The 26,041-nt window shown below is 40.3% G+C and overlaps 1 protein-coding gene across 2 annotated transcripts in view; it reads right to left on the bottom strand.

Moving 5' to 3' along the window:
• Window positions 1–1,149: 1,149 nt before the first annotated feature.
• Window positions 1,150–26,041, bottom strand: part of FLRT2 (fibronectin leucine rich transmembrane protein 2) — a 61,714-nt gene continuing 36,822 nt past the window's right edge. For both annotated transcript variants that reach the window (XM_040601677.1, XM_040601676.1), the window contains exon 2: window positions 1,150–7,093. In XM_040601677.1, coding sequence (XP_040457611.1) covers window positions 4,673–6,661 — 1,989 coding nt within the window. In that variant the 5' untranslated portion in view covers window positions 6,662–7,093 and the 3' untranslated portion in view covers window positions 1,150–4,672. The remainder of the gene's footprint in view (window positions 7,094–26,041) is intronic.

Below are 26,041 nucleotides of genomic sequence, written 5' to 3'. Positions count from 1 at the left end.
AACAGAATCAAGTGTGCATGTCTCAGTTAAAATCAATTTTGTGAAAGATCATCTTCAGATGTTTGGGACCCAGTGATGATAAGAATTTGTTTAGTAGCTTATCTGTTTCTGAGAGGGTCAGAATTCAGCTCTCACGAGGCACATTTCCACAGAGCCCCAGTACAATAAAAGCTTGCCAAATCTCTTTTGTGCTAGTTTTCCAGATGGACTACTAGCCAGTGTCCTTTTAAAGAGCAAGACATTCTCTGCTGTACAAACATTTAATGTCAAATGCTTCAATATTGCCTGCAGTATCATCTGGGATATAAAGCACCCTGTTCGGAAGAGTTCAGGGAAGGAGTGATCATCAGCTTCCTAGGATTATCTCTGTGTTTAGACGAGAGCATCAGGCATGATCTGATGAGGCTCAGAGCCAGTAACTTTTGGTTTTGGCACTCATTTCTGTTTTGTTTTTCCACTGAGCTGGAAAGGTAAGTCATGAGTAAAACCATTATTCTCATGTTTTAAAGAAAAACCTTTAATATCTCCATGTTAATTTTAAGGTGAAGAAGTACTATAAATGGAGAATTCAATGGGGATTAACCACTTCACTGTCAAAAGCTGAACTTTCACTTAAATGTCATTAATAAAGTGCCTTATGTAGACCCTTAAAACCATAACAACAATACAATATGCATAAAGTTCTTTTGCTTGCAAAATTAAAATCAATATATTTCTCAGAGGGAGAAATTTTCTCTCATGAAAAGAGAAAATGACTGAGAGAAAAAAATAGTTGAACTACTCTAGTAGCAAATAGCATATGCCACTTTGTTTTTCTGTTTTACGTGACATTCATTGTAGTCCTTTATTGGTTTACAGGGAAAACTGCTAATATCTTTTCAGTCCCAAGTAACCCAATCCCTAAAAAAATTCTTATGAAGAAATTCAATAACAATATCTCCAATAAGAACCCATTAACACAAAGTCCATGCATTCGTCAGATGTTTCTGCCAGCAAGCTACATGCAAGGAACACTTGTTACAGTGACAGAATCAGTGAAAATGAGGACCTATTTGTAAATAAATAAGTCTTCAGAAGGAACCCAAGCATCGGGCACAGCAGTGTTGTGATACTGCTTTAACATAATTTCACTTAAACTCTGGTTTTATTCCACTCACCAATCTTTTCTGCTACTGTATACAGCTATTAGCAGCATACAAAGGAAGATGGGTAAGATCTTGTCTGTAAACCACTCATTTGTCCCCATGTCCAAAGAACCTGTCCAAATCAGCACCTCAGAGTGAGTATTTTGGATGAGTTGTATATGCACAAATTTGGGACTTCTGCTCTGTAGCCTTTAGTCAGTATATGTGGTCATATATTTGTACTAAGTGAAGATGACCCTATTTTACAAAGCCCAAGGAAAAAGCTGCTGATCTTGAACTTTACAGCACCAAAAGATCATTGCCCAATTTTAACTCTGACTCTTTCCAAATACTTCACCTAGCAAAAATTGTCTATTATGTGCTTCTCTAGATGTGAGCTGAAATGAAGTCTCAGCTGTTTGTGTGACTGGCACTTTGAAAAGTCCCAAACTCTGTTGTAGGCTGAAATACATTAACTGTATTTTTTAAAGAAAAACTGAATTGGGAGAAACACCCTTCAAATGAAACATAAGACCTTTCAGTTGATTACAACTGTGAATATTTTTTAGCTAACACTCCCAGGTCTGTCCATAAATTTTGGTATAAGTGGCTTGCTACTTTTTTTTTTAGAAGTGGATTTATAGAAAAGAAACTTTGTCAGTATCCCATACCAATATATATATTCTTTTTCATACTGATAAGAAGCTTAAACTATGCTATCTTTAATATCATTTTGATTTTTGATCTAGGTAAGCGAGTAATAGTCCACAGATAGATATATATACATTTCATCATCTGAGATCAAAATGCTTTGTGAATGCCTTCTGTTTTCACCCTATTAGGACAGCAACCACACTTGTCATTGGTTTGGGTTTGTGGATCATTCACCTGCAGTACGGCTGAACTCCCTGAATACGTCTTTTGCTACAAATAAGGCGCCTAGCTCATCTTGAAACTATGGTATCCTGAGGCCTGGAACAGAAGATGTTCATCAAGGAGGACAAAGATTCCTCCAGCATCAGTCATTGATGTATGAAATTCTAGTAAGCGCGTACTTTCAAAGGATGCCTTTTGAAATCAAACGTAAAGCTAGTTATTTCAGTGAAATTAAATACTACATCCACACCCAACGGGAATCTCTGGCTCTACTTAATTTCAAACAAACTCCAGCATGCAATGGAAGCGTGCAGAGGCACAACTATTTGCTGCTTGTCTTGTGGGCTTTGGCACGTAAAACATATGAAACAAACAAAACAAAAGTATCAACCTTCTCATCATAATCTTCAGTAAATAGGTCACAGAAAAAAACACTTTGCATAGACGTTTCTACCTAGAATTACACCATTTGAAATCATATGGCAGCCTTTTATTCAGCAACATTTCAGTGACTTTACTATTACAGTAGCCACACAGGTTGCCTAAAATACCTGTTATAGCTGAAGAAAATAGCAAACATACAGAATATAGAGTGGAATTTCAAAATGTGATTATAAAAGGTGTTAGGGGGAGGATGCCGTTCCTTATACAATGATTGTACTTTGCCTTCAGTCATAATTAGATTCATTTTGCCATTGCAGAAAATGAGTGCTATCATGCGATTTGAATTTCAGAAACTGCACACTCATAGACTGCTGGGATTCAAGAATGGGTTGAGCGAAATGAGCAAAGGAAAGGATTAAAACTCTCTCTCCCAACATAAGCAGCCTCATAAAGTGAAAAGTCTAAGCATTCCACAGTGAAAGTGCTTCAGCCTTTACTTCCAATCCATTGTAACAACTTCTTCTCGTCCCTAGCTGGTCACTGTAAAAAGTTTTCTCTTTGGTTCCCTACTCCCTCAGGAAAGTTTTCTCTCTCTCTTTTTTCTCTCTCCTTCTTTTCTCTTTGCTGTGAACTTTTGCTTGCGTTAAAAAATAAACAAACTGAAAGAAAGGAAGGATTAGATTCTACCACTGAGCTGGCAAGAAATCCGGAGTGCTTGGCAGTCACAGAGTCAACGGAGTGGCTGGAATGTTACGTGATTTTGAGAGCAGCATCAAGGTTTTAATACAAGCATGATGTTTCGCATAGTGCACGTAAATCTCAAGGACTCAGAAAGTATTCCAGCTACGGAATTTGAGGGAATAAAAAAGCAAATTCTAAGCCCACCTACTGCTTAGAAAGCACTGATAGTTGTAGAAAATTTTTGAAAGCTTAAGATAAAAGAAGGGTAATTCAGAAGGACAGTGTGTACCTGTGTTCTCAAAATTCCTCAGCTAATCAAATGCTTAATTAATGTCTGTCTCTTTATACTTGAAGGAGGGGGGTGGGTGTGAGGTGGTGTCGGGGAACAACCCCCCAAAAAAGCAACCAGGATTTACATGTAATTTTCCCTGCTGAACATATTTCAGTTCATAACAGGTCTGGAGGCCTTTCCAATAATAAATAAATATTTTAAAGGTCTTTCTTATTTATTTTCTCTGTTTGTTTTCTTTTTTTCCCTACCTCTCCATACTAAACATAACTCAGAGCCCTAAATCAAACAGGGCTTGAACTATAAAAGCCAACAGCAACCTTTCTATTGGCATCATATTTTGCATCACATCTTCAGCAATTTACACTTTTTGATTCCAAATTCTACATGAATACTGCAGAGCTGGGAGCACTCAGAATTCCCCTCATTCAAGCTTTACCTGAACATGCTGTGTCAACAAATGCCGCTCTATTAAAGAGAGGTGCAGCTTAATGACAGCTATCTGTTACATACTGATAACCTTCATCTCCCACTGAGAAGGGTCAGAGAATGCCTAAAGCTTCTTAATCATAATGAAAACCAGGAACTGTTTCTATCATAAAAGTGTATAGTATTGGGGGACGCTGTCAGAGTAGCACTGGCAAATAGGAATCAAGGTCACTTTGAGATTGACATTGAGCTGACATTGACCTTTCCTATTCCAAGTATATTGGGAGAAAACTAACCAAAGGAGAAAGTAGCCTTTTTGGTAGCACTCAGGACTCCAGCTTTCAGCTGGAGGTAGGAAACGCAGAACTGACAAAGGGGAATGGAAGTATTTCCAATTGTTTGAAGCTCAACAGCAACTGCCGGGTTCAGGTCAGAAGGGTTGTACCTATTTTATCTGAGTCTCTTTTGTCCGTTCCTAGTGACCCTGTTTTAATATGCACTTATTTTCCTGTACTACAGGACACCTAGAAACTTAACATCCCTCAGACAGCTTCGACAGCAAAGTGGTTAATGCTTGAAGAATGAGTCATTCTTTCCTTTGCCATGACATTGGGTTCTTATTGTACAACCCTGTACAGTACTTAGCAATATTTTTTAAAGATTTAAAAAGCAAAGAGTTACAAAACCATTTGCAATTAACTTGAAATAGAAAAGATAGCACTTTTTTTAAATCCCATTATATAGTACACCGTATAAATTACAGAGTATTCAAATGCATAAATGCATCTGTGTAACATTTATCAAATGTAATTTTTTCATTGTTGTTTGGGGGGTTACTTTTTCCAGAGTTTTTCCTCTTTGTCCTAGACACCCCCATCTCCTCTCACTATCACGTATGACAGTGCTCCAGGTCTGAGACATTGCTGTTGCAGTATCGCATGTTGTTGGGGATGTGGCAGTCTGTGTAGTTAATGCCCCCGTTTGGGGTATAAATGGGCTGCAGTCTGAAATCTCCTTTAAGGAGCTGATCATTATTTAAGGAGACAATCTGGAAGCTGGTTTCCGTCATCTCCAGGATGGAGTTGTCCTTCTTGGTCCCTGCCTCACAGTAGTCATCTTTCCGACGGCCCCGGTTGTATTTCCACTTCTGGGAGGTGTAACGCCCTTTTTTGTGCATGTGCCAGCAAAAAATGCTGAGCAGGACCACGAGGACAAATATCACTGCACCCCCAATCAACCCTGCCAGCAGAAATGGGGAGCCCAGGTTCTGAGAAGTCGTCTGCTCGTGGCTGGAGGGGATGTTGCTGCCGTTGCTCAAAAAGGAAGCCTTGGTTGTAGCTTCTGAGCAGACAGTGTCTTCTGCAGTTCGGTAATTGTTATAAGTATCCAGTGGAACCAAACAAATCCGATAGGTGGATTTGGGCTCCAGATTTACCAAGCTTAAGTGTTGCTTCTCACCACTAACTATTCGTTCCTGCACAATTCCTCCTACCAGACTATGGCCCATTTTAACCCATGTGAGTTTATACGCCATCACGGTAAAAAGAGACATCCAGTTAACTTGGATGCAAGTGTCATTCACAAAATGGATGGAGAGTTGAATCCGTTCGGATACAGGAGGTGTCACCCTTTCTCTGTCCTCCCTGTCAGGCACAGTGGGGAGTGTGGCTATGGTGGGAGTGAGAGGATTATATTTGCTACTTGGGGGAGGAACTGATGAGGTGGGAACTAATGTAGTTGGCATGGCTGCGTCAGGGATGGGGGTGATGACAAGTGGCAGACCAGGGGTGGTGGTGGGGCATGACAACATATTCATATTGAGCTCCCTGACTGCCATACCTCGGACCTGCTCTGGTCCCTGGCACATAAAACCCCGTACATTGATGGAAGCGGGAATAAATTTGAGCCATTCAGTGACCCACTTAATACTACAGTCACACAACCAGGGATTATTCCTTACAGTGAGTTGCCTCAGGTTGTGGAGATTATCAAATACCCCCTTTACCAACATCCGAAGTTGATTGTTAGAAATATCAAGACGTTCCAGCTTGTGGAGGTTTGAAAAGGCTGTGAGTGGTATGTGGGTTATCTGGTTGTCCTGCAAGTAGAGCCTTAGCAGATGTGTACCTGGAAGATCAGGAGGAGGGTAGGTCAGTGAATTCCGTACTATTGAGAATTCCTTGAGCTTGGAAAGGTGGCTGAAGGTACCTTCAGCTATGCCTTTATTAGTAAGGAGATTGCCATCCACAATCAGACGCTCCAGACTTGTAAGATTCTGGAAGGCCAGATCTGAAATGACAGCAATTCGGTTTTCATCTACTCGAAGTTCTTGTAAGTCCACCGGAAGGCCTACTGGTACGCTACTTAGGTGATTCTTGGACAAGAACAGAAGCTTGAGGCTGATGGCTTCCTGGAATGCCCCATCCTCAACGCCAACAGTGGAAATGGAGTTGTCATCAAGGTGTAGCTCTTCCAGCTTCAGAAGCTGAGCGAGGGCAGCCCGAGAAATGGTCTGAATGTTGTTTTCCTGCAGGTGGAGAACCCTGACATTCTTGGGCAGGTTCATGGGGAATTCATCCAATTGGTTGCCGTATAGGTAGACTGTGTGCACAGACTGGACATTGTGCAACTCTGCAGGAAATCCAGCATTATTAATTTGGTTATTATGGAGGTAGAGGACGGTTACACCCTCCGGTATCCCAAGAGGCACTGAGGTCAAGCTTCGCTCATTACAGTAGACAAAGTTTCGATCACAGCGGCACACTTTTGGGCAGGCCAGGGTTTTGGAGACCTGCACGTAGAGCCCCAGGGAAAAGATAAGCCATGATTTCATGAGGACAGCCCAATCTGTGGGCCACATTCTAGTCCAAGAACCCATTTCTAATTTAAAGAAATAAAGTACCAAAGTGTTAACGAACTGATAACAATAATAAAGCACAGGTAGCAAAATCTCAGGTCATTAAAATTAGCTTCTATTTTTTTGTCCAGTGTTCATGCCAGAGCTAAAGTCCTGGAGGCTATGTATAAAATAATCCTTTTACAATTGGCCTACCTCCTACTTGTGATAAGAAAGCCACAGTCTTATTAGCCAGGGTTACAAAGTTTGTGGCCCTCCTCCATGTGTGCTGAAAGAAACAACAGGCATGTCTCTGCAGGTGAGCAACAGGTTAATTTAAAGCTACCAAAAGTTGTCTGTGTATGAGTTGCTTGGAGGGTTAATATTTCCTTTCACTGAAGTCTGTTGGTGTTAAACTCGGCTTTCTGAAGTCACCAAAGTCCTCATATCAGCTATCTGCCAGATCTGGCTTGCCTGTAAAAGAAAAGAGAAAAGAAAAAGATGAATAGCGTGAAATGTTTAATAGGGAAGATCAAGCCCATTGGAAGGCTATTCTAAGGCTGTGCTCTTTGTGGCTTTCTGGGGAAAAAAAATAGTCTTGAAATAGATTTGATGCAAAGTCATTGCAGTGATTGAAAGACTTCCAGTGACTTCAGTGAAGGCTAGATCTATCACTTGTGTTTGCATATTGTACTTCCAGTCTTTGTACTCTCACAGTGTTTCAAATCCTAAAAATAAAACATTTTACAAACCTAAAACTAAACCATTTAACTGGAAATTTTTGCTCAGGTATTCTTTTCTTTTGCAGAACCACTGACTTCAATGAATGCTATTCACTGATGCCTGACAGAGTAGGCTCTGCGCTGTACTATTTAATCACACTCCATGTTTTCTTCATTTCCTACCAGACTCTGGAATGTTCTGCTTCTATTTCTGTAATGCCATTATGTATATTCTCCAACTTAATGCACACTACCAGATTATTGCACCTTACTACAGTGAATTAGCTACTTATGAGGAGAGTCTTTTAAATAAGTATGGTAATCCGCAAACACAAGATAACCTGCTGTAAGGCATGTATTTGCTAAAACTATCATCCTGATACTGTTTCTGATGTGAACTGTGCTGTCAACAGACTTCAGAATTAGCTTTCCACTAAATGAAACAGGCTCACATCTGCTAAGTTAGTGTTTTAGCATATCAGCTCAAACTACAGCAGCTTTGCAGGAAAGCACTTTCTTTGAAACCATAAAGGTTAGATACTTCTTTTAATTCTGCTACACAGTTGTCTGTGAATGGCTACATAAACAAGTTTGTTAGCTTTAGCATAGATGAGCTCTTTAAGGTATATTTTCAGCTTGTAAGTGTAATTTTTAACTTTTACATTCCCAGCTACTATTTATTATTCAGATCTATAACCAAACAACTCTCTAAGGCATGCAGTGAAAGATACTGTACTGTATGATGATGTCTTGTTGTATGTTGTTTCCATTGACTGAAAACAAACGCTGCATTTTTCGTACTTGAACCTACTGAAGGATATAAACCCTGCCAAGTACCAAGCATGTGTAGATCTGTGTCTTGAATAGCAGTTACATAAGCACAGTATTTTTCCAGATTTTGTTTGCCCAAATCAAAACTCATTGGCTGGGATTTCAGCAAAATGCAATTTCAGTGAACAGAAATCACGTTTAAAAATCTTTTCCCCTTTATTTAAGCAGTTTAAGCACCATCCAGGTAATTCAGAAAGAAATGTAATTCAGGAATACGTGAAAGCTTGTTCTTCTGCCACAGCTGTGCAGTTCATGACACGTCCCAAATGCTGCTTTTGGGAAGCCTATGGACTGACAGCGTAGAAAGTCTCTTCGGGACTCAAAACTGTTGTAACCCTGCAACCTTGCACTTGCAGATTACTATACTTATTTGGAGCACCATCGAATATCAGCCTCAAGGCTAGAATGGTTGGAGATAAATGTGAGAGCCTGAAACGTCCTGTAGCTTATCATTATAAATTCAAATGGTAAATGTACATATACTGTAATGTAGCCTATAATGTGTGTTGTCCTTTTCTGGAAACAGTACAATTAGCCACCCTGCTGTTTAAGGTTTTCTCTCTCGCAGGCATATTTCAGTCAAGAGTGGGTTCTTTTCAATTATGTAAGATGACGTGATACTGTAGAGAAAGTCTAACAGGATTACATTCTAACATGAGCCTAACTGTGACAGTTTATCCGCCTTTAATATGGCCTGGCTCCTATCTGCATCGTACTGCTCTGATCCATCGTGACACTGGCTTTTTAAAATAAGAAAGGATGTGCAGAGCCTCCTCTGAGGTGCTCGGGACCGCACAGAGTAATAACAGTGATTCTCCCACTCCCTTTCCATCATCAGAGACAGACGGCCTGTACCTCCTCACAGGGTCAGTATCTTGCACTGAGCTCTCTTTTGATTGTAAGTCCGATTGCTGACGAGGTTTTATTTGGCTCCTGGGTATGATAGACAGCCCAGCTGAGGACATGCAGCTGCAGGCAGCTGCAGCTCCTGGTTTGCTGGGAATCTCCTAAGGAGGGAATGCCGTATTAAAACTGATTTATGCACGCACCTTCTTCTAGGACTCTGCCCAGAGCACCTCTCACCTAAGTAAATGTGGCATATGAATAAAAGATTTCAGTAATGATTCTAGCATATTGGGTCAAACACGCAGCATTTCTCATTAGATATTACCAGTAAAAGAGCTTTGACTGGACAGTCACTTAAGCATATCAGCACTTTGGAAACTGGCACGCTGGAGTTTTTCTCTTTATTCTTACATGGGTTTTGCCCTTAGAAATCTATTAAAACTTTCCTACTGCTTTCTCCCTTTATAATGGTGAGAAATGGAGTCTTTTTATTAATGGCAGTATCCTAATTTCCAGCTATCTGTCCTTAATAAACCAGTGCTATAAAACTCAGCGCAGAAGATAAGCATTGGTAACTACTGTTGATTGTATTAAGCAAGAGCACGAGGACAAATCAAATTAGATATTTATGACTTCAGGATTGACTGCAGTGTAATCTAAGGAAGGAACAAGGAAGCAAAGATACAACTGAATATGTTTAAATAATATGTTTGGGAAAAGCTTTACCTCAGTAGTCTTTTAAAACTGTTTATTAATACCTCATAGTAGTGGTCATAGTTGCAGTATTTTTCAGCAAATCTTACTGCTTTTCCTAGCAGTTCACCCACTGCTCATAGTGCCACGTAACACAAATTTCAGCAAATCACTAATGCAAAAGTGAGTTGTGTCCCTGTATTAGAAATCTCTACCCCAAAGACTTTAAAAGGATTGAAGAGCTGAACAACCTGCTTGATTTGAAAAAGAAACTCTGTGATGGAAAATCTTCCTCTGCGAGTTCCAGAAGGCTGGAAAAGCTGAAACAGTTTGTTCTTTAGCAAATTGCCAAAATGAAAGGCAGGTAGAGTAATTGAGCTTTCTCCCCATTCCTGCCATGTTGGCTTCCTTAAAGCAAGCTCTCTGTTTCCAATATTTTTACAAGAACTGAACGGAGTCTCTCTGCAAATGAACTGATCACTTGCAGAAGTAGAATTTTGGAAGTGGAGGAATTAAGGGTATTCCTTAGCTCCATCATTGTAAATCTTGGGGAATTGACTCATAAACTACAGATGGCAGTGCCTCTGCATGTTGTGAATCCAGCCAGTTCTAAATACCAGTCTAGGAAGAGAAGGACAAGGGTGAGGGAACCTGCCACAACTAATTTAAAATTAAAGAAATCAACAAGTAAAAGCGTCAATAATAACACGTCTTCCCATCACCACCTTGTTAATTTCTGTTTCTATTTTTTTGCCCTGTACACTTGATTTCTATTATTTCTCACTATATCCTCCTTGGAGCACAAGCAATGTCTTCCAAGTGTCTAGGATATTTCCTGTCTTAGTGCAGCCAGGATATTAAATCCCATTAGGATTTAAGGAATGATATAATAAAGTTAGAGAAAAGCACATTGAAACAGATGAGAACATATGCACACGTTTTAGGTGGCCATGTCTGAAAATTTGGCTCAGTGGCCTGAGTTCCTGACATCAATGGAAATATTCCCTTTCATATCTTAAGAGGAGTTTCTGATCAACATATTTATCTCACTGTCTTTTTTCAAGCCTGTCTTATTTAAATTCTCTTTTGGCATGACTGATGCTAGCTGGAGAAGGACAATTCTGGCGTGGTGTACTGGATAAAAATTTCAAATTTGTTTTTGTTCAACACTGAAACTTAACAGCTCCTTTAAGATATTTTGATTAAAAATATTTAAAGGCTGAAACACCTGGCTGCAAATCGGGAAGATGAAGGTTTTATTAGTGTCCCTTTCACTGGTCAGAATCATCCACACAACTTCAAGCTTCAGTCACCCTGCTGTGCATAGCCACGAAATAATTTCGCTTCATTAAACAAACATGTTTCAATAATTCATATATTACTGCAAATGCTACTCAATCATAAATTTGTGGTATCTAGGGAAAAAAAAAACAACCAACAACCCACTAGCAGCCTGCTTATGGAACCCTTTCCCCCCTCACTGACCACCATTGCCTCCGTGGCTGTGTCTATGGTGTCTCTTCCCGACATGCAGTGCCAGGCGAGGTCCCTGTGGCTGCCTGGAACCTATTGATGTCCAGGAGAGATAACAGAGATTATAGGGAGGAGGTAGCATATAGAGCACAGCCTGCGTATGGATACATACAGCCCTATAAGCACAGGAGTTTTGTGGTGCTCCTGAAGCCAGGTTATCCGTCTTCATTAGTCTTCCCATGTTTTGTATTAAGGCTATTAAATTTTCAGAGGGAATCAAATTAACAATGCTTGGCTATCCTTTCCTTCAAGGAATCCTGAAAATAATCAAAAATAGGTCCTAGGAATCCACGGTTTTGGATGGGTTTTTTTCTGATATTCTAACCATCCAGCACCACTTTTCCTAGCAGTTCATCCACTGCTCATGGTGCCATGGAACATAAACTGAAAGGCAAGAAAAACCAAAACCAAATGGTCATATCCACTCTTTTTTGCAACTACCAGTCAGTGATTTTCATTTAGCACAAAACCATTTGGTGTAAATTTTCTTGGCTTTACTGCAGACCAAGGTCATAATCAAGTCATAATCTTACTCTACATAATTATAATATACAGTTAAGTACACGGCTATTACATCTGGAATTGAATGACAACCAGAAAATAAATCTGATTCCATTCCTCTGAAACCTAGTACAGAGTTCCTAGTGCTTAAAGAAAAAAGCCCCTGTATTTCTATCATCCGGTAACAAAAAATAATTATGGACTAATACCTGACAAATCCCTTTTTTTCACATAAGTAGAGCTAACATCTACACATGAATGAATATTTTGGCTTTTTTTTAGCTGATTAGAGCCTTAGGTGATGGTTTACTGCTTACGGTTCTCTGTGAGTTATGCGAGTTTGAACTTTGTGTTCAAAATTTCGTATGAGGCTATAATCTCTAAATCAAAGGCACAAAAAAAATGACCCAGAGGAACCAAAATGCTTTTAGAGGAAGCCCTTCTGTGTGCTTGCTGCTGTGGCTGCTCCATAGTTACGGGTGTGTATTATGTAAGAAGAAGAGGTAAAAGGAAGAAAATGAGGTGAGGAGGAAAAGAAGAAACCATCCTTGTTGCCGCCTTCTAAAGTGAATATTGATGTCAGGAGAATGATCGGTAGCTAGTCCTGGAAGGAAACCATAAAGTGTCTCTGTACACTGTTACAGACACTATGAAGTCTATATGGACAGCTTTTGGCAGAGACAGACCTTACTGCCTTTGCAATACTGTTAGCAAAATGATTCAGCAAATGTACACAAATGAGTTCTTCCCTCATGTTCTTTTCTGCTCTGATGAGGACACTTGGTTTTGCCCCTCAGTTTGCACTTATAAGTATTCTCAACAGCTCAGATCAAGCAGCCTGCTGAAGGCAAGTGAAATGGGTTTGGATCTGCCTTGGTGGAGGCAGAAGAAAGTTTAGAGAGTGGTACATCTTGCAGCAACGGGTCTAAAGACGTCATTCGCCATCCTTCCCCCCTTGCTCTTCCTTAACCTTCCGCTCCTCCAAGCCTTTTATCTTTTTCCAGCTACATTCCTGCAACTTAAGAAGCAGACACATTTCCCTGAAGGTTGCAAGCTTCAGGAAATCCCTTTCTAAAAGGCACGATATTAGAATGAACAAAAGCTTTGTCTCTGGAAATTTGGGTGGTGTACAGGTTCTTGTCAGCCACCGGGAATCTGGGCAGCCCAATTCCTGAGCGCCAGGAGGGGGAGCCAGGACCGCAGGAAATCTTGAATAAACAAATAAACGAATAAATCTGGGACTCGTTTTCTTCCCACTTTGTCCATGCCCACACAACATGCACACACTTCTCTTTCCTCACAGATGTCTGGGGTCACCAGTGACTGCTGGCTTGTTTGACAGCATCTCTGTTACACGCCTGACAACCCGTTTGAGCAGTGCAGCACTTTGTTTCTGGGAAAAGTAATATTTCTACATGGTAATAATGAGCATTGAATTTTATGTACTTCATGGTTCAAGACACTTTTTATTTGTGAGTTACTACAGAGTGCAATTATTGCATAGGTATGAGAAGGCATGCAAGAGAGGAGGAGGAAAGGGAGTTAGCAAAGGGAAAAAAGGTTTGTGAGGGATACAGCTCAGGTACAACAGATTTGTCTCCTTTTACTGATTACTAGGAACCAGTGACAGGTCAAAAGAGAGAACAAACTGCAAGACAATCACTGGGGTGACCACTTCCCCCTGGGAAGCAGGGCTGAAATAGCTGCAAGAACAACAGCATTAATGCCTCGGGTGGAACCATGAATTCAAGGCTGCTTTCATCCCTCTGGGCACTGTCCTGTGCCAAGCATCCTGCTCAGCTTCTCAGCCTTGTCCCTAAGTGGGCACTGAAATGCCAAGGTTCAGCTGCGGAGAGTACAGCCTGTCTGGACTAAGGTATCTTCATTCCTGCCTTTGCTCAACAGTTACTTATTTATGACACAAGGAAGTTATTCTCAAAATTTGATGTTGCATAACTTCATCAAGACCATATCACCTGTGATAAGTAATAAACCTCTAAACCTAGAAACATCTGTGTTTCCAGTCCATGACAAAAAACCTCATGCCTGTTCATGCACACAGCTGCCCTATAGGTCAAGACAATTTTTGTCATAGTCGATATATGTCAGGAAGTATGACTGGGTTTAGTAATAAAAAACAGAAATGAAAGGCTATAGAACATCTAATGGAAAACATCAAAGAAATAGTGCATATCCTACTGCAGGCTGCATTAGTGGTCACTGTTGTGCCATTCATCCAAATTTATCTTTTTGGTTGTTATACCACCCAGCCCAATCTGAACCCCTGTCTGCATGGATTATTCTTGCATAGACCTTTGTTATTGATCATTTCAGCTTCTGGCAGACCCAGAAGGAGAGTTCTAGAAATGGAAAACTGCCTCTAAGGACTTTCTGCCTGTGGAGTCCTGAATTCTAATGTAGGAATCATCAAAACGTGCTATTTCAGCTAATGGTAGCTGTCAGAGTAAAAGGTAATGAGGACACACATTTAAAAAACAGAATCTTTAATTGCCTCTGCACAAGCAGGTAGGACTCCGTCACAGAACACAAGGGAGAAGGAAACATGCAGAATTCCAGGTTTTCCACCAACATGAACTTCTGAGTTGTATAGGACTTCAAGGCAGCCCAAAGTCATTGATAGCCCAAGCATCTGTTTATAAAGAAATATCCCTGCTTTCATTACAAAATCGCTGATTGTTGAAAATTTACTCCAGATGGTGACCATCATGATAGTTTCACTCCAGCGGGCAAAGAGGAACAGATGATCACCTCCAGGACTCATATTAAATGGAGTATTGCACCTACTAGCAAAGGGCTATTGGTGTCTTTATTAACCTTCCCCCAAGGCCTAGTCTAATTCCTCACCAGTCTAATGCTGCGCTGTTCAAAACTTAACAAATCTGTCAAAAAGTGAGAACGATCTATTTAGTATGGTAGTGAATTAATTACCTAGTCTTTCATCCCCAAAGAACTGATCTCATCTCTTAGGTGAAATAGTTTTGATGGATCTCATCTAGGGCTCAATAAACTCAGCAATGTACTATGTGATGATGTAAAGCTGGATTGAGAAAGTTGGAAATGGCAGATGAAAAGAATTTTACATGAGGAGCTATCTGGAACGTTTCAACAAAATGCATTTTCATTAAAATATACGATTTAACTGAAGCCAAAACCTTTCATGGAGATTTGTCAGTTTTGATTATGTTTTCAATAGGACATGTGCCTGAGGTCCAATGCTTTCTCATCGTTTATGACCAGAGGCAGAGAGAGAAAAAAGGATAAAAGAAGAGTGAAAAATTGACCTTTTTACCCAAAAAGGTAAGTTTTGACACAATTTCATGTCATGACAGCATTCATAAAATAGTGTTTACATTCCACATTTCAAAATCATGAAAGCTGTTGTGGAATTATCTGCCTCTGGACAGCTGCACTTAACATAGGAAAATAGAAAAGAAAAAAAATATTCTTTGTTTGCTTTCTTGACCCTCTCCCAGAGGGCTTACAGCTTTCTGTGACAAAAACTGGACACGTCTGTTTGAGAAAAAACTAATAACACTAAACAAATTTAAAATAATTCCCCTTTTGGAACACAAATGTTCTGTACTTTGTTTAGCATAATGCATTTTGTACTAAGAAAAAATGAAGGCAACCTGCTGTTTCTTTGCAAGCAAATTGGTCCCTACCTATAAATTATTCTACACTGTGAAGCAAACAGTTTGCTTTTATCTAGAGATATGTGGGCAGCCTGGCAAAACGTCTGTGGATAATTTGAAAAAGCTGCTTTTAGTGACCTAAGTGACTAAACATTGCTTCTGTGGAGACAACATCTTGACACATTTTAAATGTGTTGCATGGCACTACATCATTGATGAGATTCTGCATGGTGTCACTTTACCTTGTGGGGTATCATTCATTTGGGGTCTTAGGCAAATGAGTGTGGGCTGCCATGTTCTTATCTTCCCTATTTGTAGCATATGGTCCAGGGAGAAAATATGGCACTAGCTGCCCCTCAACCTCTCAGGCACCTTGATACAAGTAAAGCTGAAAGTGTCATCATACGTTCATCTTTCCAACAAAGCCAGATGGAGATCTCTCCTTCCCCTTTTAATATTACTTAGCATGCTGCTCCTTCACAGTACTAAGAACTACTCCATAAACACTGCTAAGGAGCTATCAAGAAAGATTAATAAAGTTGTTTGCACTCTAACTGCTTCAGAGAATCTGTCCTGTATGGTGTAGTCACTTATGGGGCCACTGAACAAAAGATGTTCTGCAGCTAGAGAACAAATCTTGCATATATGACACAGCCCCTGTAACAGGCAAACAAGGTTATCAATCAATTGTTTTTAAAAACCACTGCCATTCAGATAGCCGGTTGCCAGAAAAGGGGAAAGATATTAAAATGATGGATGAAGAACATACAGTTAAGCCTGTGAAACCCCTATTCTGCTAAATAGTTGAATTATTTATTCACTGTACAATATCTCAGCATCAATAGCGCCTGACAAGGGTCTAGGGATCTGGATTTGTTATCTTTTCCCAGTGATCCAATTACACTTTCCTGTATGCACAGGTGGAGAAAGTGCAATATTCTCACTACTCCAGGAATGACACTAGAGCATCTCATACAGGAAACACCTTGTGTTCCCACACATCCTCAGAACACAAAAAAATACTTATTCTACAGTAATATAAAACACTAAAGAGATAGCAGTACCTATTTTATAACAGTACAAAAACATCCAGCATGCGGTAGCATTCTCTCAAGATCCACTGTTTACCCGGACACCAGTAAAAGCAGTGATTTCCCTTAAAGAGAGAAAAGAAGCACCAGAGGCTGTGGGTGAGCACATTTTGCCAAGGATATGGACCATTTATGGATTGATTTTTTTCCTCAGTTACTTTTGCTTGTTTTTTCCATTTATTTTTTGCTTGTTTTCATTCAGGATTCTGGTAACTCTCTACGATAATAACTGTTTTCAGTGAGACAGTCCTGTCGTCCCTTTTCAACATTGATGCCCAAGCACACATCCTAAGAATGTACACATCTGAAGAATAAAAGTATTGAGGAAAATTTGACAGGTGGTGGGATTAAAGAAGGTGTTTGGTTCAATGGGGATGTGAATCGCCCAGTCCCGATTGTGACAGCACACTTCTTTGGCACTTTGCTCTGGTTTGGTTCTCCTTTGGTGAAAAGGTACAATACTACATTTCCCCAGCAGTCATTCAGATTTCTTGTTTAACTTCAAAGTTCTTTGAGAAGGGGAGGCTGCATGGGACTGCAAATAAATAAACACAGGACAGCTTCAGTTTTAGGTACAAGCAGAAATAAGAATAAGTTAGAAATAGTAAATAGACATTTCTAACGCAATGATTCTCAACCCTGGAATTAAAACCGCAAGATCATGAGAGGTCTTAAGGGATCACAGAGTAATAAACAAAGGCAGTGTCAGCCAGCAAGAGCACTGCTCCTGCAGGATGAAGGAGCACAGATTACATGTTTAAACACTGGCTGCAACAGTTTACATCAACCAAGTAACTACTAGCTGCCTTTAATTTCTGGCAGCAGCTCAGTTCCCTGGGGAAGAAAAGACCTAGCAGAAGAAGAAACCGTGTTTACAACTGCAGCTATGATTAAAGTCACTTCTCGGTCTTCCTCCTGCTCTAGTCTTTCCTTGAAGGAGCAGTGATGCTGCCAACACAGGGGGTGCACAAAGACAAAGCAGAGCCAAGTGGACATCATATTTCCAGAAGCTGGAAATGTGCAGTTCCAGCCAGTTTTTCTTCTGCCCCATGCTGATGGCTGCAGGAAAGAATATTCTGTGTGAATGGTTTCACGTGCCATACAGCACTGCAAGTCTTCTGACCATGAACAGAGGAAAGAGGGATACAGGAATGGTAATAAGTCTAATTTTCTCCACAATGCACAGGGAAAGAACCTGCCACCTATGTCTGTTTATGAAGCAGAATAAACCCCTAGTATTATGTCGTAAAGTTTCTATCATTGTATTTTCTCAATAACTGCACTAAAACTTTTTTTTTTTAAAAAAAAAAAGAGCTTATTTCAATTAGGAAGTTCAAAGCCTTCACACTGAATGAATCCTGACAAAGATAGAAGAGAGCACAGAAAGTAATTCAGCTTTGTTTTTCTGCTTCCCCCCTTTGCCTTTGAGGTCTGTGTGTGGTTGCATCAGTGAGATCAAAATTGCCAGCAGGCCCACGGACGATACCTACCAGCAGTAGGGCAGAAACCATAGTCCTCTACCATTAACACTTCACAGTGGGTGTTCTTTAGCTCTGTGCAGACAGCCAACAAGACTTGCACACCACTTAAACTCTCCTAATAGCTTTTAAGTGGGTCCTAAGAGGTGCAGAAGCCTGGAGTTGGCCTTCAGCCCAAAAGCAAATTCCATCTGACGTGTGCCAAAGCATTTCAGGCAACGGATTCCTTATCAATATGTGTCCTTGTGCTACTTTTCAGCACAGTTGTTATTGCAAGGCATCACAGCAGTATTCTTATCAGCATTTTGTGCTTATACAAAACTAGACATCTTGAATGAGTTCAGGAAGGCAGAGAGGCAGTGCACAATAAAACCTGAGAGAGGGCCAGAGGGAGAAATATAAAAAAAAGTGAGATAGAGTTTTCAGCTATTCTACAGGCAGCAGAATACGCCTGCTCAAAAATGCAATTATTGTTTTCTTCTGTTTGCAGAGCACTCTATCTATTCAGGTCACTGCAGGAATCAAATGAGAAGACACTCTTTTATGTTTTCTGTGTAGACCTCTGGGTACTTTAAATGGACCTCATAGGAAGATCTGCTGAGGGATCTGGGGGCTTGCTGATGGGTTTTTTGCTTGAACTAAAAACTGAGCTAGGTCCCTAATACCAGTATCTTTGTAAGCATGGGAAATCTGGGATCCTGACCTATGTCTACACCAAAAATTTAGATACTAGAGGCACAGGTTCTTTACTTACACTTTTACTAATAAGTCATATATTTGTTTTAACCCACTGATGTAGAGTATAAAGTTAGTGTTACCTTTACATCCAATCTGTGGTATTTTCAGCAATTTTACCTCTGCTAGTCTGCTGTGACCTCTACATGATCCTTTTGTATTGGGGAATATAAAATTAGGGAACTAAAAAGCAAATCAGCTTTTATAGCCAGGGAAATATTTCTATTGCATACACGCGTAACAGCAGGCATAGGCTTGCACCTTCCTGTTTCATTCATATTGCATACATGCTTGCAGATGTGGAAGAATACCTATGGAGCAAATGAGGAAAAAAACCTCAAAATCTTCTGCTTTATGGTTAGAAGAATGGCAGCAGAGCAGGAAGCAGCCTGGGAAAAGGATTCTGAGAATGGGAGAAGCTGCAGATGTTGCTTTGGTTACACAAAGGAAATGTTCTTATAGAACAAAGCCCTCTTTACAGCACCTCTGTCTTTGGGGTACTGTGTCTGTGTTGTCTTCTGCAGGACATACAGCCTAGACAACAGAAGTGGCACTGAGATTGGAATAAATACGAAGGGGGGGAAGTCACCTGAGCCTTCACACACACACACACACGCTCGCATGCGCGCGCACACACACACACACACACACACCCCCTTCAGTTTGGATTTGGCAGGAATTTGTTAGACATTTGACTCCAGATATACCTAGACATCTCTGACCCTTTATAGTCAACAGCTGACCTTCATTCAAAAAGTGGTGTGAAATAATAAAGGACAAAAAATTAAACAGTTGCAGTTATGCCAGAGGACAACAGACTATTCAAATCTCCTAAGAGCTTGAATAAGCTCAGCCCACAGCAGTGGAGTTTGTTTACTGTATAATATTATTTTAGAAATCCTTTCCTTGCTAGTTCAATCAAAATGAACTGCATTTCCTAATACCATACATCCTGAGAGATACTGCCACATGCTCTATCCAAACACAGGCTTAAACTAACCCACCCTGGCAGCAATTATCTTCAAGGCTTTTGAGCCTTTTGGGAGATATTGCCCTCCTCTGTTGCAGTGAAGCAGAAAACCATCTCGCATGCAAGACAGAGAGAGACAGAAGAAATCTGTTTCCACATTGACTGCAAGTATCTTAAGCATTAAACCTCCTCCAAAAAAAAAAAAATGTACTCAAATCTTCTGTGTAGGGCTTATATGAAGGAGGAAGACTTGCCAAAGGAAGTGTTCATTATTATTACTAATAACCAACCACTTCTGAAGTACAGATAAGGACTGACTTAGCACTGAATGTTTAAACACATTCACTGTGGCTGTTCTGGTCACTCTCTGAGTTCACTTCCTACAAATCATTGAGCTGCACTATAATGAAAGAAAATATAGGGTGATTTGCATAGGTACCTGTACCAAATTTATTAAATTCACAGGCACCAGTCTTCACCTGGGAAGCTCCTGACTACCGCCGCCTGACAACAAGCATGGTATCAGGAATATTCCTGTATGAAAATCATATTTTCAATACTAAAAGGCACTGAGATTCATTAAGTTAGAAAGATACCTTTTTAAAACAGATGATACAAAGTACTCTTTTACACAGCAGATAGCAAAGTGGAATTTGCTGCCACAGGTGTCTGTAGAACAGACAGTTTCACCAGGTTCGAAAAAGGATTCCACAATTTCATGGTTTCTAAACAGGTTCCCTTAAAGAAAAGAGGAAGGGATGTTCATGCTAATATGGCTAGTTCCACCATTTGGGGCACTGCTGGGGTGCGCAGGGGGGAAACAGATAGCAAAAGGCAACTGCAACAATTTCTTGTCTTTGTTGGGGACAAAACACTGAGCTAGACGGAATGTCGGTCTGCCTGAGTTGGGAATTTCTTATGTTTTAGTGAGTCACATTTTATGGTCAGAACTAGGGACTGAGCACCGCAGTGGAAATGTAGCATGCATGGACCTGTCCATTACACTTGCAGAGTATTTGAATCAGAAATTAAATACAGTGCCATCCTGTAATCTATCTGATAGCCTAAAAGCCCTTGACAGCTCAAGTTCTGCATTTTGAAACTCTGGATGGTTGCTAATGACCACAAATATAATATTAAACCTAAACCAACCATTTAATGTCATCTCATTGTTATTTACTCCTGAGCATTCCAGATGTGGCAGAAAGAAATAGGGAGACTTCACTGTTCTATTCTGCTTTTGAGGCCATGAGTCTTTAAAGCAAGTGCAAAAATAAAATGGTAAAATGATAATGCAGAAATTTTCTTCCAGGGCTGCAGTAAGTTCTAGCTCCCTAAATAGCAATGTCCTGCTTTAGCTTTAGAGGACTGGAAACTTTATAGAGTGAAGCAGTGACCACATAAGGAACTGAAACATATCATCATGTTTTGGACTCTTCTCTTCAATGACCTCTGAACCTTGCCTGTAGAGAAAAACCCAAGCCACAATGTCTGTATATAGAATTGCACTGCCTTGAAACTCAGACTGTTTTGAGACTAGGGTTTTGGTTTGAACACATCTGTAATTTTTATTTCTCTAAGCTTTGCAGAAACATCATTAAATACTTTTTTCAATTCCATTTGTATTCTTTATATTATATAGATGGGATCTTTCTTCTCAGTCTCCTGCCCAAACCTTGTTGAAAAAGGTCATTAGACCAGCTGCTATATAAAGTCTATATAAAGTCTGTGAACTTGCTAGGTTATATTTTTTCCTTTTTGACTGCTGGGAAGATTGTCAAACAAAGTCCTTTGTAAGAAGGTCTTGCTCACTAGCTCACTTCACCTCCTTTGTGATAAGATACTCTGACAGATCCTCATCTTCCACTAACCTATAGATTCCATAATTTTGGTTGTGCTTCAATGTAAAGAGAACTTAGCAAAAATCTTAGCTCTTCCTAAACTTGATACTTTTCACAAACAATACTTCAGAATAAATATAGTGATTTAAAAAACAAACAAACAAACAAAAAAAAACCAAACACCAAAAGCAGAGGATATCCACGCTTTTACTTCTTCTGATCCTTCACTCAATTTCATCCCATCAACACCAGTAATACCTCAGCACCAATGCAGATAGATCCCTCTCCGCTTTTTGTAGATGAACGATTCAAAAACTTCTACTCTTCTCTGCCATTGTTAACATAAGTAATAACAATCACATTTTTAAAAGTTTGTTTTCTAAGAAATAAATATTTTTCTGCTGTTTGAAAGTAATAAAGTAAACAAAATAAATTCCAGAGATGGTGTTTTGACAGCTATGGTCCTGATAGTAAATGCTTGGTAAGAGCAAGCAAGGCTTGCTTATTTATTCCTTCTCTAAAACATGCAGTTACAGATTTGTGATAAGAAATGAGAATTTGCTTTCCATGCTGTATTTGCAGTCTCTCTCTGAGAGGGTCAGCTCAGCTTTTGCAGCAGCTGCAGCAAGACATAACAAACACGATCTGACAGTGTTAACACAGCCACGAAGGATCAAACATTGCTTTATTGCTACAGGATAATTATATCCTGCGATCTGTTGGGCACAGTCATACTTGTCACTGCATACATTATTATTCACCTTCTGATTGTCCTTTCTAATCCAGACTAGGTCGGTAGTGTCCAGCCATCGGTCATTAGAATGGGTGATGAGTATGGCGAAAAATGAGGTGGTAGCTTGAGGCTATTTCTTAGGAGAAGTAGAGTCTGAAACGGTGTGAAGACGAGGCAGTTGCATGCATGATAGTCCTATTTCTCTTTCCTGACTCCAAACCTTTGATTAATTACTGAGCAAGGAGCAGTCGGGCAGACTTCTAAAGGGGGTATTTGGAGAAATCAGTGTCATTCCACTGATAGAAAATAAGTCTTCAGGATCTCTTCTTTGTAGACATTCCTTTTTCTCTGACAAGATCTTTGGGTGAAAACTACCTTACAGTTGGAAGCAGTCAGTGAAGACAGGACTGAAAATGAGACCATCCTCCTAATGCATAGCAAATAGCATACCCCTGCACCCAGAGAAGCTCTACATGGAGTTGTCTAAGTGCTGAAATAATATTTTTTCCTAAGAAATGCTGTAGTGGCCTGGACAGTGGTTAACATTCAGATCTGCAAGCACTATTCACATCCCTATAAATCACAGAGGTTTGCATCTCAGGGAAGAAAAGCTCAAGTTCTTCTGGACCCACAGGTTCCAGGAGAAGGAGCCATAAAAAAAATGCCAACTGTCTTAAGATTCACAACAAAATCAGAAGTGGCAAGGTTGCATGTCAGAACCTATAATCAGGCATAACACCAGTGGATGTGTTTCTTAAACTCAGTGTGAGCATTAAGTAAATATGACTGATTAATCCAATTATCCCACCTGGCTTCCCACTTGAATATTTATGACAAGTCTATCTCTCCCAAGCATAACAGAAGGTAAAATGAAGCCAAGCACCTAAAAACAGCATTCTCCATCAAGCTGCATGGGTAGCCTGTCCCAGGGATCTCATTACAAAGATGATGAAAACGAACAAGATAAAGTGTCCTCCGCAGGCCTGTGTTCACCAGGCAAAGACACAGGGTTTGTGGCAGTATCACCGGCTTCCCTGAGCCAGTGCCATGCTAGGAATGAAGGAAATTTTCCTTTTCTGATACTTTTTTTTTTTTTTTTAACTTGTCAGGTTTTGGATTTCCATCCTCAAAATAAAGAGTCAAAAGGCCAGGCCTCATATGTTCACACACTGGCTTTGTGAAGGTATTTTTTTTTGGTTATATAATATACAGTTAATTATATTTACCCCAGCGCTCGCTTACCCGTGTCAGCCTGGGGTTTGAGAGCTCTGCCCTGGAACGCAGCTCTGCCCCTGCTTGTGAGCAGATGGCTGCCAGCAGGAGACAGGCTAATTCCCGGGTTCGTGGGCCTGGGGCTGACCTCCTGGGTCATGGAGTCCAGAGCCCCACTACGGCAGGCATCCCTGCCACTGGAAGGTAACACGTTAGCCGGGAGCTGATGCAGGGTTTGCTCTTCCTGCCGAGAATCCTTTCGTGGCCCTTCCTGTTTTTTCCTGGGAGATAAGGCCTCGCGCTTCAGCTGCTTTTGTTCCCAGGGTTAGCTAACCATCGCTTGCAAAATCGAGGCATGACAAGCATTATTAGCCTTCTCCTGGAATTCAAAGCTTTTTTATTTTTTGGGTTGGATTGAGAAACTGAGAGACAGCGGCTGTGTGTGCTGGGTTCGGCTGTGGATGGGCACGGGGCCGCGGTAAACACGGGAACTGCGGGAACCCTTCGGTCTCCTCAGGGGAAACCGCCCCAGCACAGCCAGCACCGAACGCAGCTCAGGCTTTTCCAAAACATGGAGGAGAAGACCCAGTACATGGGCTATAAGGGAGTGAGGCCGAGGGCTTTAGGATCTTACACAAGTGTACTCGGTTGGGAGGTTATCCCGAGCTTTCCTCACGAGGCCTTCTTGCACCCTTGGAGCAGCCCAGAACAAGGACAACCCAGCGTGTCTTAAGCCTCCCTTGGCCTTTGGGATTGGCGTTGCGACGCTAAACAAGGCAATGCCAGGTCTTCCTCGGAGTTAAATAAAGTTGCTTAAGGGTTACAAAGTGAGACGGGAGCACAAGTAAAATTAAAAGTTACAAGTTCCTGTCTCCTAGTCTGCATTCAATCAATGAAACCACATGTTCTCTCTGCTTAGACATCCAGCTTTGAAGACGTGGCCTTTAATGGCCTGAGGTTTGACTGTTCCAGCTTTGTTATTTTGGTTTGTTTTTCCCCTTCAGCCTTTACTACCGACCTCAGACAGAGCCATTCAATGCAAGTACAGGGAAGAAGACTGGTGTAACAGTGGGGAACTCGATTTAATGAAAGCACTTGCAGAAATTCTTTTGTTTATTGAAAGCATGTAAATGGACAGTATGATTTACAAGGTTACAAGGAAACAAGTACACAGCTTCCCCTGATCCTGTGGTTAGGACAGCTTGGAAACTATTGTGCTGTGTGACAGAACAGCACAAACATACAATGCTGAAAGCCACAGCAACTATTCAAATCCATTTTTGTTTTAAGTACCAACTATTAAAGTGACCATGCTGGTTTTACCTTGTTCTCTCTGACAGTGGGTGACAAAAGTCCTTTTAAATGCTGAAAAGTTGCAAGTCTGCTTTTTCTGAACTACAGAGGGAATTTGTCTTTGTGGGTTTTGAATGGCACTGCGGAGCCCAAGCTGAAAAGAATAGTTGCACATACTGTGTCAACCAGGCACAGCAGAAAGCAAATATAAAACTGGAATAGGGAGACCCACATGAATTGCAGTGCCTAAATTTTATGGTACCCAGGTGTTAACAGAGCCTGAATGAGACATGGTAGAACTCACGGCAGTTATTTTATTTCATGAGCAAAAAATATACCTCATGTTGGTAATGCTCCAGGTAGGCAGATTATCCCAATCTTTTGATTCAACAATATTACATGGACAACTACATGCCAAAATTAAATAATCTTTGTGGGTTTTTCACCACTTCTTGCACTTCTATTGACATAGGATTGAATGAACCATCTTAGTCTTCAAATTGAGACAAAAAATTGCCATAGCTAACTGAAAATATCACCTCTTATTCTGTTCCTAGAGTGCTCTTGACTCAAATATGATTTTCTAAAATATATCAGTAATTTTGGAATTATACAATAAAATATTCTGCAAATTACAGCAATGAGGTGGCCTATTATTGAAAGTTTCATTATTTGCAGTTGGTCACATTAGTCATACAGAGAGCTTCTGGTTTCATGTTCAATGCTCCTAATTCCCGTGATTGATTTTCTGCTGGAAATGTTCATAGAGAGATATGTAAGATGAGCTCAACACAACAGCTTAGAATTCACTTTTCAAAGTCTTCTCAAAACTCATGTAAATGTGCCCAAACATCAAGAAAAAAGGTATGCAAATGCATCCCTCCAGTTTTCAGGAATTTCTACTTCCAGGGCCAAATTCTCCATTGATGAAAACAAGCCATTTTATCATGATAGTCCAGCAGAGAACATACTGCACAATATTTTGATATTTTGAACCAGAGTCTGACTAAAAGATTACACGAACATTTTAAGAAATGAGTAAAAAGGAGCTGCATAATTCTTAGCACCTTACAGAAGTTTTTTTGCAGGTTTGCTTCTAAATGTATCTAAGATTTTTGGAAAAATATTTGTCTTTAAAAACTGATGTCACAATTTGGTAATGCAATTTGACACTGTGAATGCTCTTCCTTTCTTAAAAATACCAACCAACCAACCAAATAGAACATAATTCTGACCTTCTTTCCAATGCTGTATGCTAATACGTTAGAATGACATCTAGTCCTGTATGCT

Source organism: Falco naumanni, chromosome 7 (assembly GCF_017639655.2).
Source record: "Falco naumanni isolate bFalNau1 chromosome 7, bFalNau1.pat, whole genome shotgun sequence".
Lineage (NCBI taxonomy): Eukaryota > Metazoa > Chordata > Aves > Falconiformes > Falconidae > Falco > Falco naumanni.
Note: the sequence above shows the minus strand (reverse complement) of the source record. Positions and strands in the feature narration are given on the sequence as shown.